Source organism: Thermobia domestica, chromosome 13 (assembly GCF_964235325.1).
Source record: "Thermobia domestica chromosome 13, izTheDome1.hap1.1, whole genome shotgun sequence".
Classification (NCBI taxonomy): Eukaryota; Metazoa; Arthropoda; class Insecta; order Zygentoma; family Lepismatidae; genus Thermobia; species Thermobia domestica.
In genome coordinates, this window is record NC_137466.1 from 157,407,518 (window position 1) to 157,432,924 (window position 25,407).

The 25,407-nt window shown below is 37.3% G+C and overlaps 1 protein-coding gene across 1 annotated transcript in view; it reads right to left on the reverse strand.

The window, feature by feature from the left end:
- Positions 1–6,724: 6,724 nt before the first annotated feature.
- The window catches only part of LOC145668668 (uncharacterized), a 53,896-nt gene continuing 35,213 nt past the window's right edge, over positions 6,725–25,407 (reverse strand). The window contains exons 5-7 of the mRNA XM_081736726.1: positions 19,422–19,560; positions 17,189–17,318; positions 6,725–7,325 (exon numbers count right to left, since the gene is read on the reverse strand). Of these exons, the coding sequence (XP_081592852.1) occupies positions 7,222–7,325; positions 17,189–17,318; positions 19,422–19,560 (373 nt within the window). The 3' untranslated portion in view covers positions 6,725–7,221. The remainder of the gene's footprint in view (positions 7,326–17,188; positions 17,319–19,421; positions 19,561–25,407) is intronic.

The window sequence follows — 25,407 nt, forward strand, 5'->3', positions numbered from 1 at the left end:
TAAACTTTCGTATGTTAATACATTTACGGTTTATTATCTTTGTTTTTAATGACACAATTTTCTGTAAATTTTTCGCAAATGTGAATACATATTAAGATACAACCGTTGTCAGATTTATATGCAGCCCGCCTCTCTATCTTAAGGATCTCATGACGTGGCAACGCTGTAGAAACATGTTACTGCTGTCAACAACAATATAGTAGACATGATAGCTGAATAGAGACATGATTTTTAACTTTGAGTGTTGATTTACCTGTCTTCAATGTACTACTTGGTACACTTTTCTGCAGGCATATATAGATTGCCTGGAGTGGTCAATTCCAACTGAACGCTCTATCGCCGCTCCTCTTCTCAATAAACCACACAGAGAGGGGAAGGAGCTGACAGATAAACTTACTTCATTACTGCCTGCCGTAGCCATCACCTTCGAAGTAGGCCTTTTCGGTATCAGTAACATATTTCTGCTACTTTGGTTACTATACTGGAATTCAATTTCAGAAGGTCTCTCGTTTTTTACTTGATTTCTATAAACTGAGATAAAACTTGGCCACCGCACTAAATCTCCTCGCTCCATTCCTTAGATTAAATCATGTTATGCTGCAGTTGTTAATGAAACATATTTTGTGAAATGCCAACAAATTTATAAGGAGTTTTCGGAAAACTTCGCTCGAAAAAAAAATCACCTCAAAAGTAAATTATCCTTTGTGTAATTTTTCATGAAATGATTTATGCCATATATTAGCGTTATTAATTAAATATTTGTTTAAAACATCAATAAAATAGCAGAAGTTGTATTTGAGAAAGTAGTTTTTTTTTTAAAAAAAACTCACATCCGTGAATATGTTTGTCGTAATTTAATCAATTATAGTTATTAATGAAATATTTGTCACCTGAGTCGTTTTTGAGAAAATCTCCGAAAAAAAAGTTACACCCAAGAGTGAACTACATCTTGTGGATTGTTTCACAAAAAATGAAAAAAAAAATCTTTGTTTTACGTTCCACGTTTATGCCGGTTAGGCTAAAGGAGACGATGATTATGAGAAATGAATGAAACGGTGGAATGAAGAAAGTGGGAGGAAACTGGAGAACCCCGAGAAAACCCACGAGCACGGTGTTTGCCCACCACAAAGAACAAAAAATTAGATCTATCATATTATCAGGTTATTACTGAAATATGAACAACATCGCATGGGTCGTTTTTGAGAAAATAGCCAAGAAAAAAATCTCAAACCCACGAATAAACTAACCCTCGTAGATTTTTGAAGGACACATGAATTATGCCATATCGTCAAGTAATTAATCGAATTTGAAGAACATTGACCGAGTCATATTTGAGAAAATCGTCCGAAAGGAATTTATCCCAAGAATAAACTACTACTCGTAGATTTTTCAGGACAAATGAGTTGTGCCATGTTGTCAGGATATTAATGAAATATGAACATCACCTGAGTCCTTTCTTGAAAACTCGTTCGAAAAGAACTCACTCCCAAGAATAAACGATTTCTCGTAGATTCTCTCAGAAAGATCACATAGTACAGGGTTGTGAAATACAAATAAAATCATTAAAGCTGCTTTCTAGAAAACAGAATTTTAAAAATGTTAACCCTTCAGTAAATTGCTCTTCTTTTTGAGGATAGGAAGATAATGCAATACTCTCCCTAGAGAACCTTATAAAAACAAACTCAAGTTTAAAATTTCCTGCTGATACGTTGAACGGTATGGAATCTACACAAGTGAACATATTTATATGGAACGAACGAACGAACGGACAGATACTCCAAAATCACTTTTTCGGTATGGAAGGGATATGGAACGTATAAACAGGATGTTTACTATTTCAGGCAAATAAAATTCCCTGACTTTTCCAAGTTTTCCAGACAAAAACAGAAAATTTTCCAGACTATATTTTAGTGAAGTTAAGTAACCGCTATTCTGTAAACACTTGTAGTTTTATAATATCTGTTCTCTTAGTCGCGACAGCTGTTATAAAAATAAGAACAAAGCTAAAATAAGTACCTATTTATTCCTGCCAAGAACAATATTGTTAAATACAGTGTACTTTTTGATGGTCTTCCATCTTCCCTAATAGCATCCCTCTCCGTTCTTTGTTTCAGTACAACTAATATATATATATATATATCTTTTGTTTTCAAATACAAAAAGTGTGAATGACAAAACATACATAATACACAAAACCGTATAAGGATTTTACATTTCATACCACGTATTTCTGAGGTACACTCAGTTACATAAACTTGACTATTCACGTGATCTACTTCTATTAGATTTTTTATTGTTTCAGCTAATACGTACACGACAATACACACAGATATATGAATAATAACAAGAATGTCATTGCGAAATACAAATACTGACAAACATTGTGGATTTCAGTATTCTAGATTATAAAAGTATTCTATATTTAGTGTTTTTATGTAGAATACTAAATACAGAATATTTTTATAATCTAGAACACTAAAATATATACGAGATTTCCGATTATGATCAAGTTACTGGAGATTTTTCTTAAGATTTTTCGTGTGTTCATCAACTTCGTTTTCTTTTGCTGCCTTCTCAAGGATTTTTCCTTCTTTTCTTCAGTTTTCCAACTCTGCAGCTGCTCTCTTTCTTTCGAACGATATTTCTCCGCCTCAGTTGCTGTCTGCTTCCTTCTGACAGCATCTTTCCATTTAGCCTTTGCATTTCTTGCTGCATGAATTAATTGTTTTGAGATTGGCATTGCCTAAACACTTCTGTGAAATGTGACAGCGTCATGTACTATTCTCTAAGAAATAAAAGACTCTTCGTGTAGATTATCCACGAGAAACTCCTTATTCAATGAGAAACTGCGTTCAATGAAAGCGTTTCCATGTGATAACACTAGAATTTACTTAACGAACACAGAAAAGTTGTTGCTAATGTTAGTTGTCAAGTATGAAGAACCACAAGTGATCTAAACGATTCCTAGTTACGTCAAAATTCTTCATTCTTGTGATAACTGAATCTTGAGTACAAATTTCACTGTAAGAGTCGTTTTGCATCATCAGTAGCAGAGCCAGACAAATGATGATTCTCTACAAGCACTTCCAATGCTACGGTTACTTGTACCTCCCCAAGTATTTTGTTTAAAACTAAATCGGGAGAGAGGCATGCAGCACCATACGTAAGTCTTATTTCAATGGCAATTTACACAGAATCTTCTTACAAAAACATGTTAAAATATGCAAAGAATCCCTCCTAAAACGAAGGATAGCCAGTTCAGATAACTTCTCTGATTTTAATGCTATACGTGTTACAAATCCAACATCAACCTGCTTAGCAAAACACAAATCCTTACTATCATCTTTTAGCAAACTTTCATTAGGTCTTCAGAAATTGATGCTTCAATTACATTTTTTTTTTTTTTTTTTTTTAACGAATCTAATCATAAGGGACTTCAGAAGTTTAAGTATTTCATCATAAAGAAAAGGAAGCATTGGTGAGTCTGACTGAAATTTCAAAAGAAAAGGTTGAATGTCTGCAGCAACGGTTCGGAAGAAAGCTCAATTTAGCTCCAAGCAAAGAATCTTTCAGACATAGTTTAACAATTTTAAAGCTCGATTACTACCGGAGACCGAATCGACATACTTCAAGTGTGGTAATAATCGCTAAGCTCTGTCTACAATATTCACGTTTTCTATAAAAATATGAGCACTTGCTGGGAAAAGTGTCTTATTTTTTAAGTTACAAGCATACTAAAAATATTCACAGAAATTACCTGCAGAATAATAAAAAACATCGCAAAAGACACACGGAACGCCAAACTGCACTGAAAATGGAGTATGGAAAATGGAATAGGAATTTTAAATCTAACTAATGTAGGTACGCATTATATTATAAATTAAAGAGTTAACTATACATAGGATTAGCATTTTATTAGGGGTCACCGGTTGCAATAGCCTAACTACACCCCTGGACATAAGGATCATTTTTTAACGTGGAGATTAGAAACCACGAGCTCCAGACGCAAGGGCTGCCAACTCCTTTTACAAGTCCTTCACTGTATGATTTCTGCTGTAGCGAAAAAGTTGCTTTCCAAACATTGTGAAGATAGAATGTAAAAGCAATTAAATAAACGTGACTTTGCCAAAAATTTCCAGAATATACAGAAAATTCCCTGACGTTTCCACGTTTTTCATGTTTTCCAGACTAGTAGACATCCTGATTAATATGTTGAAATCTCGAATTCGATTTTTTTTTTCATGATCATCATATTTTCCTCTTGTCGTATGAAAGTAAAAAGTTATCGAGAAGCGGCGAGTAAGAGGAAGGTTCCATGATACTAATGTTTGTATGCGCCAAAAATTACCTGAGAAACAAGAGCCTCATGGGCTGGTGCATTGTCCTATTTCAGTATCCATACATTTTTCTACATTTGAAATCTTGGAGTCTGGTCAAAACCTCAATGCAGCAGTACTGATTGACTTCCCCTAGTATGAACATACTCTTTTTATGCTTGATAAATAGGATTCTAATACTTGAGTAGAGATTCGAAGCAGTATTTCCTTAAAATTTTAAGCGTCACATGTTTTCAGTTTGAGGGAACCGAGTCACTTTCATTGGATGGATTGCCGCTTAGTCTCCAGGTCGAGGATAAAAATCCATGTTTCGTCGAAGGTGATTACAGATTCCAACACGCCTGGATTTTTTTTTTGATACGTTGTACATTTTCTCACACGATTCTTTGCGGCACTCTTTTGTTCCTGTGAGAGGTTTGTCTAGCCTATAATTCTTTCTAACAGATTTCGTCCCAGTTCACTAGTTCAACCATTGCATGCATACTCAAACTTCGGGCACTTCTAATCACTTTGCGCACTCTTTTGATGTTTGTGTCAGTAACTAAAGATCGCAAACTGAACGATCATTGTTTTCAACAATTTCTCTCCCTTTCAAGAAACATTTATGCTACTGACAGACTTACTTTGAAACGAATTCTCATTACAACATTGAAAATACTTTGTTGTATAGATCTTATATATTTCTATATCTCTGACATGCGCAGCTTTCTGATTTCAGTTACCTATATATATGTCTACAGAAAGCAAGCGATCTTTTTTGTTTTTCTCAAGCAGCGTATCTCTTGGCTAAGATATAAAAGCGCTCCGATGAGAGTTTGAGGGATTCTTCTGCAAAAGTCGGTAAAGTGAGTTGTGCCTAACAAAGATGTGTTTTGCCCTATTGAATGCGTTGGACGGAGTAGTGAGTTTTTTGGCCCCCGTATTATAGGTTGGAAGCAAGAGTAGATAGGCAGGCCCGTTTGAGTGAGATAGGTCTCACTGAGGTTTGAAAGTTATAACTATTCTCGCCCGATTGAATGCGTTCGGTAGAGTAGTGAGGTACTTTTCCGGTACTGTAAGATGGAGAACGCAACATTGAAGGAGGTGCTTGGACCAAAATTGGATTTAACATCAATACCATAGAAATAGAGTTGGTTCAATACAGCCAACTTGCATGATAGAAAAGTGATCGACCAATTTACAGAATAATAAATAATACATATGTTATGGGAAAATGAAGGTTTACAAAAATGAGGCCAAGTTACGAAGGTGGCCAAATTAACAGGTTTTACTGTATGTGTAAGTATATTTATACGGTACTCTTGAATTAATAGAGAGTCATTTCTCCATTCACTCTTACGATTCAGAATAAGAAGTGTAGGCTGGAATGAACTGAGAATGAGATAAGTGGCTAAAGGAATTTTGGATTTGGTCAAAGTGGCTGTATTTTAACAAACGCACACACACTTCTTTTTATTTATTATATGGTTTCTAGATATTCAACATAGAAAACCGAGGCACTTTGTTATACGACAAAAACACACCAATATTAAAACCTAGTTTCAGTTCAACAACCAAAATATGTACATTGGGGTTGTTTATAATTACATAAAGACTAGTGAAATTGGTCAAAGAAGGGGTAGACGAAGCTAAAATACTCGTAGAAACTGAAATTTAGTTTTACAAAAATTGAGATAGTTGTAATTTACTAGTTTTCCAAATAACATACCCTTCTTAAGAACAAGCGAGATACAACAGTCTTTACTACGTCTTGTCCATAGCTCAGCCAGCTCAGCAGCCTTTCGATTATCGGTGCAAAGTTTGACAGAATGGCAGTAGAGCCACTTAGTGCACCGACTCATTTTCATAACATTAAGAGCATTTTGTGTGTTTCTCTTTTTCTTTGTTTACTTTGGAGTAGAGTGGAAAAACAGCGGTAGATAAAGCCAGATAGGTGAAAATTTTATAATTACGTATATAAAATACTTTTTAAAGAAAAAGCAGGGCTTTTTCTATTTCGGCTGGACTTTCAACGCAATACCGGAATGCAATACATACAAACGGGACGGTCCCTTGTAATGGAACATCTAGGATCCCTATTTATTAATCAAATGAAATTCATGGGAATGAAGTGAGCTATTTTGTTCAGTACATTCTACTTATTATTCACTGTATTTGATTAACATAAACACATCACTTATGAGAAACTACTATGGTATACATGATAGGATCTAACTTTGTCATTAAAAAAAAAAAAATCATTAATGTAACATTTAATCGGGGTTTGGAGTATATAGGATACAGACTGCAATAGAATTTTTTCACAAGTTTTATTGTTTCACACAATGAAATTCCCTTACAAGAAAGTAAATAATAAATAGTATAACAGTCTTTGCAACATTTAATACTGATGTTTAAATGCATTATATTTTAGCATTATTAAGTACAAAAGCATAAAAATTATTTTTTAAAAAATATACCATATACAAATACAGTGGACTTCAAAAGAATATCAAATGAGCGTCTATTTTAAGGCATAAAATTATAAAAATTAAACGAACTATCAATTTTCTATCGTATCCCTTGCACAAATATTTTACATTTTGAAACTTGAAAATTGCGAACCGTACGATTGTAATATAACTATTCAAAAATTACATGAAACATACATTAATGAACACTACTTTCGTTTCTGTATTACCTTTTAAAATATCACTAGTTATGACTAGATGCAGAGTAGAATAAAAGCATCGTGTTATATATATAGAGAGAGAAAGCTAGAATGTATATAGTATTAAAAGCACTTTTATAATAAAAGAACTCGATATCTTTTATACAATTGTAAAAGACTAAAATAATTTCACACATAGAGAGCTTGAATAAGATGTCATCAGTATCTTCCATTCTAAGCAGCATTGTCCTCCCATACGGTTTCTGTTAGAATTGCCACATTATCCATATTTCTCCCAGGGAAATATTCAAACGTCCACATGAAATTTGTAAAAACCACTGCAAGAAAAGAAGATTATGACATAGGGGTGCCAAAACTTTACCAGATTTTTCATTATTTACTAATAACATTGCAGTATTTTTATTTTTATTTATTTATTTTTTATTATTTTTGAAGAATACACGTGAATATAAATTTGAATACTGTGGGAATAGTTAGTGTGCTTGCCTTTGGACAGTAGTATGGTCTCAGATTCAACGGAAGGTCAGTTTTAATTGATCTATTGGTTACAGACGTGACACATAAAATTAAATACACACACAATTAAACTATCAACTTCGAAAATAAACTGCTCCATTCAAAATCCCCTTTTCCTTCATAACCAAATATAAACTGACAAACCATTCCAACAACGCAGTTCATAGTTCTCTGAAGTAACTCACTCAATGGAGTAACTTTTTTTTTTTTTTTTTTTAATTTCATTTTCATTTCACTTTCATTAAAGCACAGAAATATACATGAATACACACAAGTGCGCCGATTTCTCTGTAAATTTGGAGGGGGCGGGGGCTAATTCATATGCAGAATGTATATACAGGGTGATTCAATAAGAATGTATCAGGCCTATATCGCAGCTAATACTGCACGTAGAGCCATCAAACAAAAAATTGCATTACCAAATCGTATGTGTAGAATACAATAAAAATAGTAGCGAGACCAGTGGCGTCTCGTGAATACCTCCAACGGGGGCCAACTTCAAAATGTGAAATGGAAAGTGGTATAACTGTTGGAATCGTTCGAAAGGACATTAAATGTCATGCAACTTTTAGGGGACAAATTTTGTCATATCCTTTCCCATTTAGCCGCTAGAGGCGTTGTGTGGCCTTGGTTTGACAAGGTTCTAACTCCACATGACTATATTTTGAGAAAAACGCATTTAAAGTTTTATTAGGCTATAGTTGTTTTATTTATAAACTAATCATTATGATGTTTTTACACAATGATTAACTGCCTACAAGGTTTACATTTAAATATTTGACATTTGAAATGGGGCTTTACTTCTCTTGTTTTGAACTATCAGTAAAATGCAGTTAGAAACTTGTCTTACTGAAACGATCATTTTCAGAGGCACAAGGTTCTAACACTTAGAACCTTGTCAACCAAAATGACGAGAAAAACAGGCATGTCTTAGAACGATAAGGGTGTAACTCCAATTGAGTAGATTAACTATTCATATTTTAATTACATGAAATGTGTGTTTAATACTAGTTACAAGTTTAACAGTGCAGTATAATACTCCGTGTCTTCCAGGGCTATGGGAGACCCGGGTTCGATTCCCGGTGGGAGCTCATGTGGTTCGGATTCCACGTTAATCAGTAGCTCCACGTCTCATATAGCCTCGCTGCTGAACGGGACGTTAAACTCAAAATCAACTCAACTCAACTTCCAGGGCTATGAATAGAAGGGACTCTTTAAAGTCTTTTTTTTTCATTAATTCTGTAAACCTGAAACAATGTTTTTGCTTTGGTTTGATATCAAAAACACTACAACTACTGCTGAAATATAACACTTTAGCCTCTTGTCTTGGAGTTTCTAGAAATTTGATATTTGCTGCATTAACTAGCCGTCTTGGCTTGATTTCAACAATACGGTACTGAATTCTTGAGTAAACGTCAAGTTAGCTTCTGGTTTTGTAATGGTTTTGTAATTTAGAAGTTTTTCTGTCGTCCATGCGCGCCGACAACGTGTGTGCTCCGGGGCTCCGGCACGCACACAGTCTTGTGGGTGCAGCGCACCCACAAGATTTTTAGCTTGAACCCGGGTTTGAACCCGTTTATCTTGCGTTTAAGTCAGCCGTGTTACCGACTGAGCTAGGGCAGCCCTAACTTATTGTACCTGGTATGTTTTACTTTATCATAGCACAGCCCTTTATAACAGTGTTCATAAAAGTTCTTAACTAAAAAACAATCAAATATTGAGACTTCCTTGAAAACATATAGGCTAACACTTCCCACCATTGATATGCACCCACATACATTTTAGAGTCAGCGCCGTTGCTGTCGTCCCAAAGTCTTTAAAATCATTCAGTCTCATCTGAATAACACGATGTGGGTTGTGACGGTCTACTCTTCAATATTCTTACGATACACAAAAGGGAGCAAAAGTCCGTCTTGTTCATTATTTTTTTTAATAATTGCATTGTGTACGAGATCTACTTCCTGAACACAGGAATGTCCTCAAAGAGAGTATTTCATTGAAACAGAATTGATGTTCGGGTTTTCTCTCAAAATGTCCAAATCTGTATATGATATATAGGAATTACGGTTTTGTGGTACAGTCTGCAGCAAAAAACCTGCAACATGAGCATGTAAGTTTATTGTGAAACGACGAAGTCTTCTGCTCCAAAATAAGTGTGCAGGGGAGGACGCCGAGGTTTCTCCTGGCGTTATTCGTGCAACTTAGACCTTATTTTGATTCCCTGCAATGTTAGGCGTAGTTTCACAATAAACTTAAATGCTCATGTTGCACGTTTTTTGCTGCGGACTGTGCACAGGAATCGGACCAAGTAATCAGTTTCGTGATCTCATTTTCTTCGAGCACGGCGTCCAATATTCTCCTAAAAGCACTCGCAATGCCATTCCCTGCACATCCTGCCATTGTTTTGTTCCAGATAGCATGATACACTTTTTTTTTCCGCAACCACAGACTTTTAGTTTGGAGCCGGTTTTGAACCCGTTTCTCTTACGTTTAAGTCAGCCGTGTTATCGACTGAGCTAGGGCAGCCCTAACTTATCCTTATAGCACCAGTATATATATATATATATATATATATTTATCACAACACAGCCCTTATGACAGTGTTCATAAAAGATTTTAACTAAAAATAAATCAGTCAAATATCAAGACTTTAATGAAAACATATACGCTAACACGTCCCACCATTGATATGCATCCACATAAATTTTGGTAAGTCAGCGCCGTTGTCTACAATAGATGTCTTTGTATTCATAGTCTTGGTTTTGTGTACAGTATACACAGGATTTTGGGATATGAGGACAGTCGACAAATAAAATGTTTTGCACAGTTAAATCTTTTCTCCTTTAACATTGAAGAAGTAATGAAAAGAATACCTCCAACGAGATTTAACTTTCTTTATTATTGGATGTTTAGTGTCGTCTCAATTTTCGCATGATTCCTCTTCATTATCCTGAACACACACTGAATTACGAAGACCAAGTTTGAAATTTTGTATATTTTACACCAATATATGGCAGTAAATCCTCAATGGACCCTGCAGAGTTTAGAGCCTTGCTACAAGTAATTTTATATTAAACTTTCATCAATTTGGTTTATCATTTTAACAAAAGAAACACTGACCAAAGCTTAAAACCTACTTTATTTTAAATTATAATTTGTATTATAATTATACAAATTAAAATAAAGTGGGTTTTAAGTTTTGGTCAGTGTTTCTTTTGTTAAAATAATCAATCCAAAGCCACGGATAGTCTTACTATTGGTTTAACATGTACGATTTACCAATTTAGTTATTTTTATACAGCACGGTTCAGGAAGTGGAACAAAATAGTGCGCTCAGAATTGGTGTGCCAAAAATATATATATATATATATATAAAATAGTGGAAGAAAAGTATCATTATTTACTTCTCAAGCTAATTTAAAAGAATAAATCTTGCATTTTAAATATCTCTTTATTGTAAGGCAAGTAACATAGAAAGTACACACGTAAATTATAAAAAAGGATGATTACTTCCGTAACTTACAGCTTTCCAAGCTGCAGTTAGAACCTTGTCAAACTGAATACTGTATTAGAGTCAGAAGCAGTTACAACCTTGTCAAATTAGTGGACAGTTTATTTTTGAAGTTACAACAATAAAAGTCATATATTTGAATAAAGCTCAACTTCTAGTGTTACGTGCTATACACCTTCCATTCCAAAAGAAACCGAACGTTTTAAAAACACAAAAAAGCAATGTACATTTTGGAACAAATCATTTTTATTAATCAAGGTATTCCCCTTCTGCATTGATACACATATTTGCACGCTCCAACAAGTTGTCAAACGATTTCTCCATGTCCTTTATTGGAATGGTCTTTAGGACGGCGGTCGTCGCCTTCTCAATGGCATCAATCGATGCGTGCCACTTTCCTTTCATCGCCAAATGCAGTTTCGGGAACAGATAGAAATCGCACGGAGCGAGATCTGGTGAATAGGGCGGATGATGCAACCGAATAATGTGATTTTTGACCAAAAATTCAGTTACAAGTCGCGAACGATGTGATGGTGCATTATCGTCCAAAAGAGTCCAACTGCCGATTTCGCGATATTCGGGCCGAATACGACGAATTCTTGCCAGCAAACGCTTCATGACGCCCAAGTAAAACTCTCCAGTGACTGTCTGGCCGGGCTGAACAAATTCTTTGTGGATAATTCCTTTTGAATCGTAAAAACAAATCAGCATCACCTTAACTTTTGACTTCACCAAGCGACTTTTTTTGGGTGTTCCTTCATCCGGCGCTCTCCATTCAGCACTTTGCCGCTTTGTTTCGGGCTCATATTCAAAACACCACGTCTCGTCACCAGTTACAATCGATTTCAAGAAGTTTCGATCCTGCCGAGCACTTTTAACGATGTCTTTGCAATGCGCAATTCGATCACGGTGAGTTTGTGTGGTACAAACCGCGAATTAACCTTCTTAAGGCCCAAAACTTCGGTCAAAATGCGGTATGCGGTTGTTTGAGGAATGCCTAATTCCATTTCAATAACTTTCACCGATGATTTTTTGTTATGTTTGATGAATTCACGCACTTTTTCGATGTTTTCTTCCGATAATCCGGTTCTGGGACGGCCTGATCTTTCGTCATCATCCAGCGTCTCTCTACCCGATTTGAATCGCCTGAACCACTCGTAAACTTACGTACGGGATAGACTCTCATCACCATATGCATTTTGTAGCATTTGGTGCGTTTCACTAAAAGTTTTACCCAGTTTAACACAAAACTCAATTGCAGCTCGTTGTTTGAAACTCATTTTCCGACCGATGTACACAACACACTGACAGTTGAAACGCAATAACTTTGTTGCCGTGCATCCAAATGTCATGACATTTATACCAGTTGTCAATGAGGGACTACGCCATCTACCGGTAAAATATTACAACATATGGCACTAGTGGTACTATTTGTTTTCAAAAGTTCGGTTTCTTTTGGAATGGAGGGTGTATATAACTCAATTTTGACAAAAATGTTAGTTAGAACCTTGTCAAACTAAGGCCACGCTTTATCTCAGCTAATAATTCACATAGAGCCGTCAAACAAACCGTTAAACTACCAAATCGTATGTATAGAATGCAATAAAAATAGTAGCGACACCAGTGGCGTATCGTGAATATCTCCAAGGGGGGCAACTTCAAAATTTGAAATGGAAACAGGGGTTGGTAGTGCCTCCATTGAAACAAGCGCACAATGGGAGGAACGTCGAGAGGAAACACGTTGGCATATTTCTTCCTCTGTGGCAACAACACGATCGCATTACGAGGTCAAAGTCAGACGATGCGAGGGTTTCTGCATGCGGAACCAAAGGGAAGAGTAAATACTGGTCTGAAACGAACAGGACGTACAATTGTACATACGCGGAATCACACCGTGTAAGTGGCGACAACAATGGCGTCAGCGAGACCACGACGGGAGGAGGGTATCTACTATAACAGTAAGCAGAGGTACATTTGCTGCTGTTGAATGGAACTCTAAATAGGAAACCAATGACATACGCAATATTTGAAGAGAGTGGTTTCCGTATGGCTGCGACAGAAGCGCAGTGGATGGGGAGAACTATGTATAATGAGAGACAATGTATGATGCTATAATAAAACGGGAGAAGAAACTATTGGTTGCAACGAAGAAAGACGAACCGAATGTGCTGTTGCCAAAGCATGGGACAAAACATGGGGACAGAAAGCTGAGGCGTTGCAACCAAGCTATTGAAGAAAGATGAGTAAAGAGCTAAAGAATCAGCTTACCTTCTGCGGAGTGTAGTCGACGCCCCCTGGCTTTCACAAATGTTCAAAGTGATGTCCCCGAACAGCAATACAGCGATTTATTCGCTGTACGTAATTGTGAGCAACAGCTTCCAACTCAGCCACGTTGATGGTCCGGAATGCGGTTGTAATGCGGTTTCGTATGTTGCGAATTGTAATTGGTCGGTTGACATACACAAGATCCTTAATTCGACCCCAGAAAAAATAGTCCATACAAGTAAGGTCGGGCGACCGCGGCGGAAACTGTGGATTGGAACCTCTTCCGGTCCAGCGTTGCTGAAATAGAACATATAGCTCTTCCCTACACATGGCAGCATTATGAACTGGACAGCCATCTAATTGAAACCACAGCGTCTGACGTATATGGAGCGGTACGTTTTCCAATAGCGGCTGTAGATGGTGTCGCAAGAAATCACGAAACATTGCACCTGTTGAATCATCAGCAAAAAACCATGGTCCAATACCACCCCACACATTAATGCGCCATCGGTGTTGCCGATTGACTTCTCTCATCCAGTGAGGGTTCTTTGCTGCTAAGTAATGTGCATTGTGGAGATTCACGTTGCCATCACTGCAGAATGTCGCTTCATCAGTCCATAAAATGAAGTGAATGCAGTTTGGATGTTCTCTCACGCGATTGACCACCCAGTTGCAGAACAGAAGCCGTAAATTACAGTCTGCATCACTTACTTCTTGATGCACAGAGAGGTGGTATGGGTGAAAATGTGATTTCCACAGAATACGCAGGACACTACCTTGACTGATACCACGATCTCGTGCGATCTGCAGCAAAGATACATGAGGATTTACTGCAATAGCGGCAAGTACATCAATGGCAACGTCTTCATTTTGTACGACTCTTCTCCGGACACCATAGCGTCCACGCATGTTGCTTGTCTGCCGCAATCGTGCTGCTAATCTCCGCAGCAGATTGTGGGAAACAGCTTGTCGCTGTGGATAGCGTTCAGCGTATAATCGAGCTGGAGCCCTATAATTTTCTCGGCATTCCCCTAAAATCATGAGCATTTGGAATGCCTCCAAATTCGTATACCGCATGAATGTTATTTACTACCGACACTTCCTACTACAATCACTCAAACATCAACACAATCAAAGAGGTTTCACTGCTTGTGGAAGTTTCGTATTCGTCCCGTCACGAGCCTGTAATGCACAGGGGTAGTATAACTCAATGCATGACACCTTGTCCAGTATACGGACCGCTTTAACTCTCGGACTCTACACGTTGTGTTACCTGTTTTGACTACAGCATCGCTCCTTCTGCCCTCTGTCTGACATAGCAGCAATCGCCTGTTCGAGACCGCATAGACTATGTCTTGAGCAAGGTCATGTACGTGTTAGCTACTGGATCTACAAGAGTACCACCACAAAATCACTGGCAACGATAAATGAGTGTGCTATTCGAAACAACGACAAACAAGCCCACAACACATGCTCCCGGATTTGGGAGATATTTCATATTGTACGTCCGCACACAAGATACATCGCGCGTCCACGTCATTGTGGGTCTGGGCTACCCTTGGCTTATGCCCCGAGTTAATCCTGCAAGGCGTCGGCGGTTGTTTGCAAGGGCATGGTTTGCACGGCATTCGTCTGGTGTGACTGGGGACACCCTCGCACCATCTGACTCACCTAGTAATCTGACCGTGTTGCTGCCAACGAGGAAAAAATATACCAACGTGTTTCCTCTCGACGTTCCTCCCATTGTGCGCTTGTTTCAATGGAGGCACAACCAACCCCTGTTTCCATGTCAAATTTTGTAGATGACCCCCGTTGGAGATATTCACGATACGCCACTGGTGTCGCTACTATTTGTATTGCATTCTACACATACGATTTGGTAGTTCAATTGTTTGTTTGACGGCTCTATGTGCATTATTAACTGAGATAAAGGCCTGCTACGGGTAGTCAGACACAAGTCTGCAACAACGCCTCTAGCGGCTAACTGGGAAAGGATATGACAAAGTTTGTCCTCTAAAAGTTGCATGACATTTAATGTCCTTTCGAATGATTCCAACAGTTATACCATTTTCCATTTCAAATTTTGAAGTTGTCCCCCGTTGGAGGATTCACGAGACGCCACTGGTCTCGCTACTATTTTTATTGCATTCTACACATACGATTTGGTAATGCAATTTTTTGTTTGATGGCTCTACGTGCAGTATTAGCTGCGATATAGGTCTGGTACGTTCTTATTGAATCACCCTGTATATGAAGATTTTAAGACAAACTGCACTCAAATTATGCCAAATATTGTATATTCATAAATACAATAGGGGGTCCACATGAGTTTGGGGGGTCTCGGCCCTCCAGGATCGGCGCCCTTGAATACACATCATCTAGTTATTCCATTGATAAATAAGTCTGAACAACAATGAATTAAAACAACAAGTCTGAACTAAATTCCTCCCTGATTAAATATTATAATAAACAACAGTAATGAGCATACGATCGAATGGAGCAATGGCTACATGAAAAAACACAAGTATAATAAAGCTGTGGTACTTTTCCGGCTATTTTTGACAAAAGTAGTAATTAACCCCTTCCACTACGATTTTTTTCTGAATTCTGATAATTGAAGTAAAAGTGTACTATAGATGGTTTATCATTATGTAAGTTTCAAAACACCAATATAGTAACCCTATGTGATGCTACAATAGTTTAACTTTTATGACAAGTGTAGCTCGTCATTGTGAGATTTGGCACCGGGAGGGCATGACGAGCTAGACTCGTCATTTCAGTGCAAGGGGTAATGAGGAGAACAGAAGCATCGAGGAACAAACGTTCTGTGTTATACAAAATAAATTGTAGGCTTAATGTACTATCTTAAAAATAATAATAATAATAAAAAAGTTTAATGTTCCTTTTCAGCAGCAAAGATTGTATGACAGACCTAGACCTATATACGATGTGAAAGCCGATGCGTGATTCGAACATCAGTCTGGAATCATGCGTGCTATACACTGAATTATACGAAAAAAAAAAGTAAGCAAAGGTAAGCTGAGACGAAATAGCTGAAGACGGTACATCTTATTAAAGCAGTGTTTCCCAACCCTTTTACTTCATGCCCCCCTCCTTCCCGCTCGTTGGCCATACGTGCTTTTTATCTGACCTCATCTGCAATTGCATATGCAGCATTGCACTTTCAAATCTTCAATAGTCATTGTATTAACGTAGAAATATTGAACAGGAACAGAAAAGACAAACTGTCAAACTGGCGCTTTATTCATAATTTCACTGTTTATTTCTGTCATTAGCTTGCGAACTTCAGGTTAAAAACACTGTACTAAAGCAACAAAAAGACGCATGTTCAGCAATGAATCCTGGATTTCTCGGATTACAGCTGACAACTTAACTGCATACGTGCACGGTGGATACTGAGGAGCGGAAGCAACATAATTTCATTGCTGTAGAAATATTACCCCTTAGAATCACATTATGAAAGACCATGTGTTGCGATAAAAGATGGATACAACGTGCTATAGCATAGAAGTATGGTAATGGTCTCATGTACTGTCCTCTCAGTATGGCATTCAAACGCCACCTTGAACGCGATAATACCTGTTCACACACAGCTACAATGTCCATGACAAGCTTACATAATGCTGATGGAAAGCACGTAGGACCAACTGGAGCATCAGCTGCGACATCTCAAAATTCTCAGGAACCGAAACGTTAGTTCGATAGATGTATTATTTATTGTAGTTTCATATTTAAATTACACTTACTCAATGATATGTACTGAAAACTCCAGTCATCTTATAAATCAAAATAACCTCACCATCGAAATGGGTAAGAAAATTAATAGAGTAACTAAATGGATAAATATTGCTTGGAATGTATACTTACACATTTCTCCTTCGGTTAAATCTCCGATTAGTTCAGGACAGGATGAATTACAGGGATTATGAGGAGTTAAGCGAAATGATGTTGATCCTCGCAGCTGAGCCAGCATTATAAGTCCCGAATCCAGTTCAATCTAGAGTGAAAAGAACATTGTATAATTTACTACACCAGCACAAATATAAAGACCAATGTTTTTTACGTAAATCTCATTGAGTCAAGGCTTAAAAATACATGTAATGTTATTGTCTTTTAAAAAGAATGTTTCAGCTCCATATGACCGTATCTGAGCCTCGTGCAGAGGTTTCTCTCACTCAAGGATTGCCTGAGGAAGGCTCTGATACGGAGCTGAAACGCTACATATGGCATGTGTTTTACTATAGTATTTTGAAGTCCTGACTCAACCAAATTAATAAAAAAATGTAAGCAAGGCACACTAATGTGATCAGAGTATTTTCGCAGTTCTTTATTAGCACTATTAAACAAAACATATATTAGTTTGTTTTTTTGAAGCAAGTTTTCACTTAAATGAGCAATCTTACATGTGTAATTTACTTTTATATATTACATCAAATAACGAAATTCTATCACATTCCATAATCTCAAAACAATATTTCCGATTTCTCCTTGCATATGCGCACTAGCAAAATTTCACAAGTAGGTAGATGGATGGGATCCTTTATTTCTTTTAAGATACATATATATATATATATATATATATATATACGTAAATGGCGAGGTGTTTAAAAATAAAGTTTGATAACAACATTTACTTTTTTTAACAAGAAATCAAAACAAAATAAACTCTCTTGTAGTTACCAACAAAATTAAAATAATTATCATATACACATTAGACTACTTGAATTAAACACGTTTATAAAACTAAAAACATCATGCTTTACCTGAGCAGAGGTATAATCACTAATAAATTCATACTATGGCTTCACAGTAAGACAGAAAGTTATTAGAAGCGGGAATCTTCAAAATCAAATGTGGGAATACTTCGATATATATCGTTCTTTTTTATTTTTTAAAATGATTGAAGTAACTCTGGCCCTATACATCTACTTTAAATAATTAATTATTTAAAATATCTATAAAGACAAGTCATTTCAGTAAGATTAAACGCATACATTAAGATTGTGACATTTTTTGTCTTATCTTCAGAGCTTCTTAATATCAAGATGACATCAAATAAATTTTTACAAAATTGTATGTGGTATTATCGGTAATTTATTGGTTACTATATTTTATTGAACGCATTGTTGTATCTACGTAAACAAGCGTAACTTTGAGTTGTACATAGACAAATCACATAATATTCATTATCAGGGTGTCTACTAAAATTTCAAAATGAAATTTCGTGACTTTTACGTGCTTTTCTTTATCGAACCATAAAATTTCTTAGCATTCAAAAACTAATAACAGTACCTATATTCTTTAGCACTTATCTTTATCTTATCTATGCTTTCAAAGACTGTTTCCTGGAGCGATAAAAACTTGGTATCTTCTCACAGTTGAAAAAATTGGTTAGAGGCGTAGGTGTTTTCGGCGATGCGATGCGATTTGCATCGCTACTGTTCAATAATACCAGCTGAAGGACAATCTCAAGAGCGAATCTGGGTGCGAATTAGGCCGTATTTTCACATACATGTGATAGAAACGTGCTTTGTTTGTGATTTGGTAGTGTCTAAAGTCGACCACAGACAATTTTCGCGATGAATTTTGACGTTTTATAGAACAAAATTTTTAAGTCTCTATTTATATTTGTATAGATAAAAAAAATCGTGACCCAAAAGTTAAAATTAGTGACTTAGTGTAGTTATCGACTACAGAAAATATGTTGAATATACATAATAGATATGCTATATGATATGTTATTTTCTTTTGTTGCAGGCTGTAGTAACTTTCACTAATTCTAAACGAGTTCATATCTTTTTTGTTAGGATTATACTTTTTCATTTTCTACGGAAGTAACTTTGTTTTTACTTTCAAAGCTATCTGTTGCATTTTTTCATAATCATAAAATTTAATTTTAAAAACTGTCTCAATTTGCTAGGAGAAAAATTACCCATGCTGAATATTTATTTCGAATAAAAGACGGACTTATAAGTGCTCTTTTAATATGCTTTTTCGTAACATGTAATATACAAACACATAGTACAACTGTTTTGAAAATTCACTTTCAGTAAGTTTCGAATCATTTTTTTAAAATTATAAAAACAATAACATTAGTTACCTTTTTATATACTTTCGTATTATAATCTGAAGACATCAAAACCCAGTTGAAATGAGCGGGTGAAACAGAGCTAGATAAAAAGTATGGTCTTTGATAGAATTTTCGCAGGGCTTTAACTGCATTAATATCGCAGTTCTGCCTGAAAAGATAAGTTTTAATAAATATTAAAACGAAGCATAGAAACAGTCAATCAACTTCATTGAAATGGATCTTATGATTAGAAGTCCCACAGTTTACAACTGAGATAACATGAACACTCCTCCCAAGCTCCTTATGAAGAAATATAACAATATCCAAGACAATGACATCAAAATCCGTTGCAAATATTTTCTTTCTCCTCCTTTGTCTTTTTCATTCTACAGGGTGTTTCAAAAAGAATTACTTAATTTTAGAAGTCTATATGTATCAAAAATTGGATAAATCGCAAAATACTCACAAGATCTTTACGTTTTAGCTATGCTATTACAAACATGCTATATGTCCACCACTAGCAGCACGAACAACATCTAAACGATAACAAACTTTACATAACGTATCTGCATTTACAGCAGTCATGACAGCACAAGCATCCTGTCCCTTCAAATTGGCGAGACCAACGACGAATGTTTTTGGGTGCAGGCGGATCAATGTCAAAACGCCAACGAAAAAGCAAGCTGGACCGAAATCACTGACTCAGTCTTTGCAAACTGCAGCACACAAAACGTCTTCTGTTGAGCGGACGCCATCTTACTTCTGACTGACTGCAAACTGAGAAGACGCATTGACTAACATCTAACGGCGATTTTCTCAAACTCTAGGCTCCGCCCATTCAAACAACACTCATTCCCTTGCCAGCACGTCCCATGTTTCGTAATTATTACCTTCTAAAATCAGGTCATTCTTTTTGAAACACAGTGTACTATGGATGCGAGAACTATGCTCTCTGTCCTTCCTTTCACTGAGAATGTTCTTTTACGTATGGAAATGTGGATGACAAAACTAGCATGTGCTCACATGTAAACAGGTTTTGAAATTCTATACCATCATGTATAAAGGTAACCAAGAAAGTTCTGTCACTTTTTGTGGAGGTCTGTGTGCATGATGTACGAGTTCAAACTGGGGTCAAACGCTGCTGCTGCGGGGCGGGAGATATGTCAAGCCTTTGGGGAGGTTATCGTGACTCCGTGGACAATGCAGCGGTGGTTTAGCAAGTTTAAGGACACTGACGAAACACTCGAAGATGCACCACGTGCCGGAAGACCAACACATATACAAAATGAAGATCTTCCAGTAGCTATTGAGGCGAACAGTGGCCAGACATATGAGGAATTGGGACTACAATTCAGTGTGAGTGGAGAAACCATTCAACAGCACTTCCATTAACTCGGGAAGCACTACAAGTTGGATTGATAGGTCCCACATGATTTGAAAATGAAATGAAATCTTTGAGTTTTACGTCCCACGGTTATGCCGGTTAGGCTAAAGGAGACGGTGATGATGAGTGATGAATGAAATGGTGGAATGAAGAAAGTGGGAGGAAACGGGAGAACCCCGAGAAAACTCACGCACACGGTTTGTCCACCACAAAGTTCACTTGGCGGGGGCTGGGATCGAACCCGGGACCCCAAGCACCAGAGGTGAACGCTCTACCACTGAGCCACCGCCCCCCCCCCCTACATGATTTGACTCCGGGCCAGAAGGAAATGCGAGCAGATATCTGTGTTTCTTTGCTGTCTCGTCTGAGGAAGGATCCATTTCTAGACAAGGCGCTGACATGTGATGGGAAGTGGGTCCTCATGTGGCTAAGATGACCCGGGACACCATTCTATACCTTTAATGGGAAACACTATTGCATCCGACATACTCCCCGGACATTGCACTGTCCGATTATCACCTGTTCCATTCCTTAGGCAATCACCTTAGAGGACGCCAGTTCAAATCTCTAGTAGAGGTGCAAAATGCACTTGATACCTTCTTCGCTTCACTACCTACCAAGTTCTATCGCGATGGAATCCATGGCCTTCCAGAACGTTAGCAGAAGGTCGTCGATGCTGATGGGGACTATTGTTGATCTTTCAGGTACGTCTTAGGTGATATATCGATATTCGAAGGTGGTGGGTGACAGAGACAAAACTTTCTTGGTTACTTTCATGCTTCAATGAATGTTACTTTTTTCTACACTTAACATTTCAACATTTCTTATTACGAGAGTTGTTACAAAAATTCTACACCTAACCAAGAAATTAGAACTAGCATGTAATACTTTTACGCCAAATTTATTACACCTTCCTATGATGTCATCCCAAATTTGGTATTAATACCGACTTTCATTCTGCTGTTGCATGTCCAGAAAGTCAAAGAGTGAGCAAAGTGTGACTAAATGGAGAACTTGAAGGCGAGAGATGTTATTGAATATCTCCACAAGGAAGGTTTAAGGCCGCAGGAGATCCACGCCGAGATTATTGCTACTTCAGGTGATACTGCTCCTTCATATGCCACAGTGAAGAAATTGCCAGCCGAATTTAAGAGGGGAGAACCTCCATTGAAAATGACACGATCAGGAACGCCCATGGAAGCACTAACTTAGGTCAGTGCAAGACATCATTGACAAAGTGCAAGAAATCATCATGAATGAGCCGTGAATGACCATCAGGCAGATTGCTGAGACAATGAACTTATCTACTGTACGCGTTGACCGAATCATCACCCAGCATCAGAAAATGAGCAAGGTTTCCGCGAGATTGGTGCCAAAACTTTTGACACTTGATCAGAAGCTCACCAGACGGAACATTTCAAGGGACAATATTCATCTCTTCCGGACAAATCCAAATCCTTTTACCTGGATTCATAACAGTAGATGAGACCTGGGTTTACCATTACCAACCAGAGTCCAAACGAAGTTCTACGCAGAGGAAACACTCCTCATCCCCAATCCGAAGGCCAATTCTAGATTGGTGCCCTCAGCTGGAAAAGTAATGGCTACAGTTTTCTGGGACTCGGAAGGGACAGTGATGATGAATTACCTTTCAAAGGGGCGACTACTGATTGGGGAGTACTATGTAGGTCTTCCATGACAGCTGCGTGATAATATTCGGCAAAAGCGTCGTGGGAAACTGACAGCTGGTATGCTTCTCCATCAATACAATGCCCCTAGCCACAAGTCGCAAATGACAGCAATTTACGATTGTAGCTACGGATTGGTTCCTCACCTATCTTATTTGCCCGATTTGGAACCTTCTCACTTTCACCTCTTTCCAAAGCTAAAAAAGAAGTTGAAAGTTACTCATTTTGACACTGATGATGATGTCATGCATGCCGTAAATAAAATTTTACACGTCTTCGACTTTTTTTTTTTTTTTTTTTTTTTTTTTTTTTTTTTTTTTTACCACGGCATTAACGCATTTGAACATCGATGGGTAAAATGTGTTCACTTGTCAGGGAACTATGTTGAAAAGTAACACCATTCATAAACTCTTTGCTGCTCCGTTCATAGGTAGGCTTAAAACTTTTGTAACAATTCTCGTATTATACATCGCAGTCATAGCTGGAATTTAAACTGAAGCCTTATTATCTGAATATGTTTAAGATGGAAAGTTAAGTATTTTGGAAAAATAACTCTCAATCACAAGCCAATCCAACTTCGAAACTTTAAAATAATGATCTGAAGCCTGCGACAAACACGAGAGTTTATTGCTACTACCCTATTAAACTACGAAAACTTAATCATAGTTGGATTTAAGTTAATGGAAACTAAGTTAAGTTGACTGAAACGTAATGTTTCCACTACATAGCTACTTTTGGGGAGCAATGTTGATGATTTTGGAGCTCCATATTGTTATTACTCTAAGAAGCTAATTCTAAGATTATCATCAGCTCTCTTCATTATTCTTGTGACTATATGGTTAGCGTACAAGCATTTGGAGCGAGAGATTCCAAGTAGGAGCTCAAGCGGTTCGGATTTCACGTTAAGCTGTTGGTCCACGTCTCATATAGCCTCGCTGCTGAAAGAGACGCTAAACTAAAATCCAACAGCAAAAATCCCTCTTCATTATGGAAAAGGCTATGGCTATGGCTTTATTGTGGCTATGGATGGAAAAGAGAAACTAAGCTATACTGATGATTTGATGATATCTTGGATCGTAAAGGATGAAAGTTTTGCCAGTGAAGAGACAGATACTGAATTTTTTTTGACTTGAAAATTAGGAAATTCAGTACAAGTTTAATATTTTTGTGTGTTATCTTCATTATTTTGAACTTAAAAGCATAATTTAGTATTGGTTTACGTAAAATCAAGATATTAAGTATTTTCCTTTCGATATTTTTTTTTCTCTTGTGTGTAAGTTATAGTAAAGAGGAAAGGACCCCGCACTTTTCTTATGGAAAGTGGCTTTCGGCTAATGTTGTTGAAACTTCGCTGGTTGATAGTTCTTAACATGTGGATCAAAAGTCTCAATGGGCACAAAGACCGAAATCCACTCCTTCCCCCCAAAAACCGCCTCCAAGTAGCTGGGGGGAAGAACTGATTTCAGCATGTAAAACAATTTGTTGTTTTAATCAACTCAACAAGGAGCCCAAACAACCACATGTTAGACTATCAAACCACCCCACTTGACACCGCCCTTTGCCCCTTACATACCCCCCGCGAATTACCTTACGGATGTTCTATATTACTGTAGTTTATAGTTGCGTGTATGTGTTGAAATACCTACAGTTTTGGTCTCACCGACGATATAATGGGTTTCACGTATCGCTGATTACGAATCTGAGGTGAGAATTCTAGAATTCAAGATGGAGGATCAATATGGCGGATCAAAAACACGAAACTCCTGAATGTAGCCACAAATAGCTGTTTACTAGGGTATTTTGGGTCGTTGGTTACGAATCTGAGGTCAAAATTCTTGAATTTAAGATTGCAGATCCAATATGGTGAATAAAAACGTCGAAGCCACAAACCGTAGTAGACTAGAGTGTTTTTAGATCGCTGTTTAAGTACGCAAAATTCCTTGATACTTCAGCCACCATGTAGAATTATTCTGCACCCTTGCCCTTTACCAAAACCCACCACAGATATCTTAATGCTGAACGGTGTTAAAATAATTCATCAATTATCTGTTCATTATTTTCATCATTTCGGTTTGCAGCATGTAATGTGGTACTTAGCAATGAGTCATCGGGATAACTAATATTCTGTAAATGTCGTGCATGGCCTAAATACCACAAGACACTTGCAACATGCGCATATGTACCTAATGTACGAGCACCGCTTTGACATGTACAGTAGTAACCTTGAATAACATTTTGATCATAATCCTGGTCATTGTGTTAGTAGACAGAGGATACCGCGATGCAATTCCTTTACTGGAATATTTAGGAATTGATCATAGAATGCCCGCACTCCTACTACCACGTGAAAGACAACTATCAACAGAAGATGCGAATACTTCTCGACTAGTTACTAAAAGTCGATGGATAGTCGAGGCAAGAAACGGGCATCTAAGATCTGTTTTTAAGTTTCTAGCACAAACGTTGAATCTGCAACATGCAAAGAAACTGAATAGTTTCTATCGCATAGCTGGAGCTATTTTGAACAGATACCATCCCGTTATTTTCATGCAAGATGCAATCATTGAATTAGCTAGAGAAATGAGAAATAGGTCAATCATGCCGAACGTTGTTAAAGCAAGAGTGGAGGTAGATAATCTTATTAGAAGGAACGGTCAATGGGTACCGCTGAATGATCAAGGCCTAATTGATTTCTCTGTACTTAACTTAAACTACTTACGAGATTTCACTGTAGGCGCATATTAAGTAGATCTCTCATCCTCTTACGTCCAAGATAAACTAATACGAGATAAGGATGAGCAATTCCAGCTTGACGAAAACGTAACTGAACCGGGATTCCTGCGCATACGTCTCTACTCAAGGTTCCGCAATGCAACTAAGCATCAAGTTTTCATAGCATATGTAGCCAATTATGAAGATGACCAGGGTTATAATCAAAATGTTA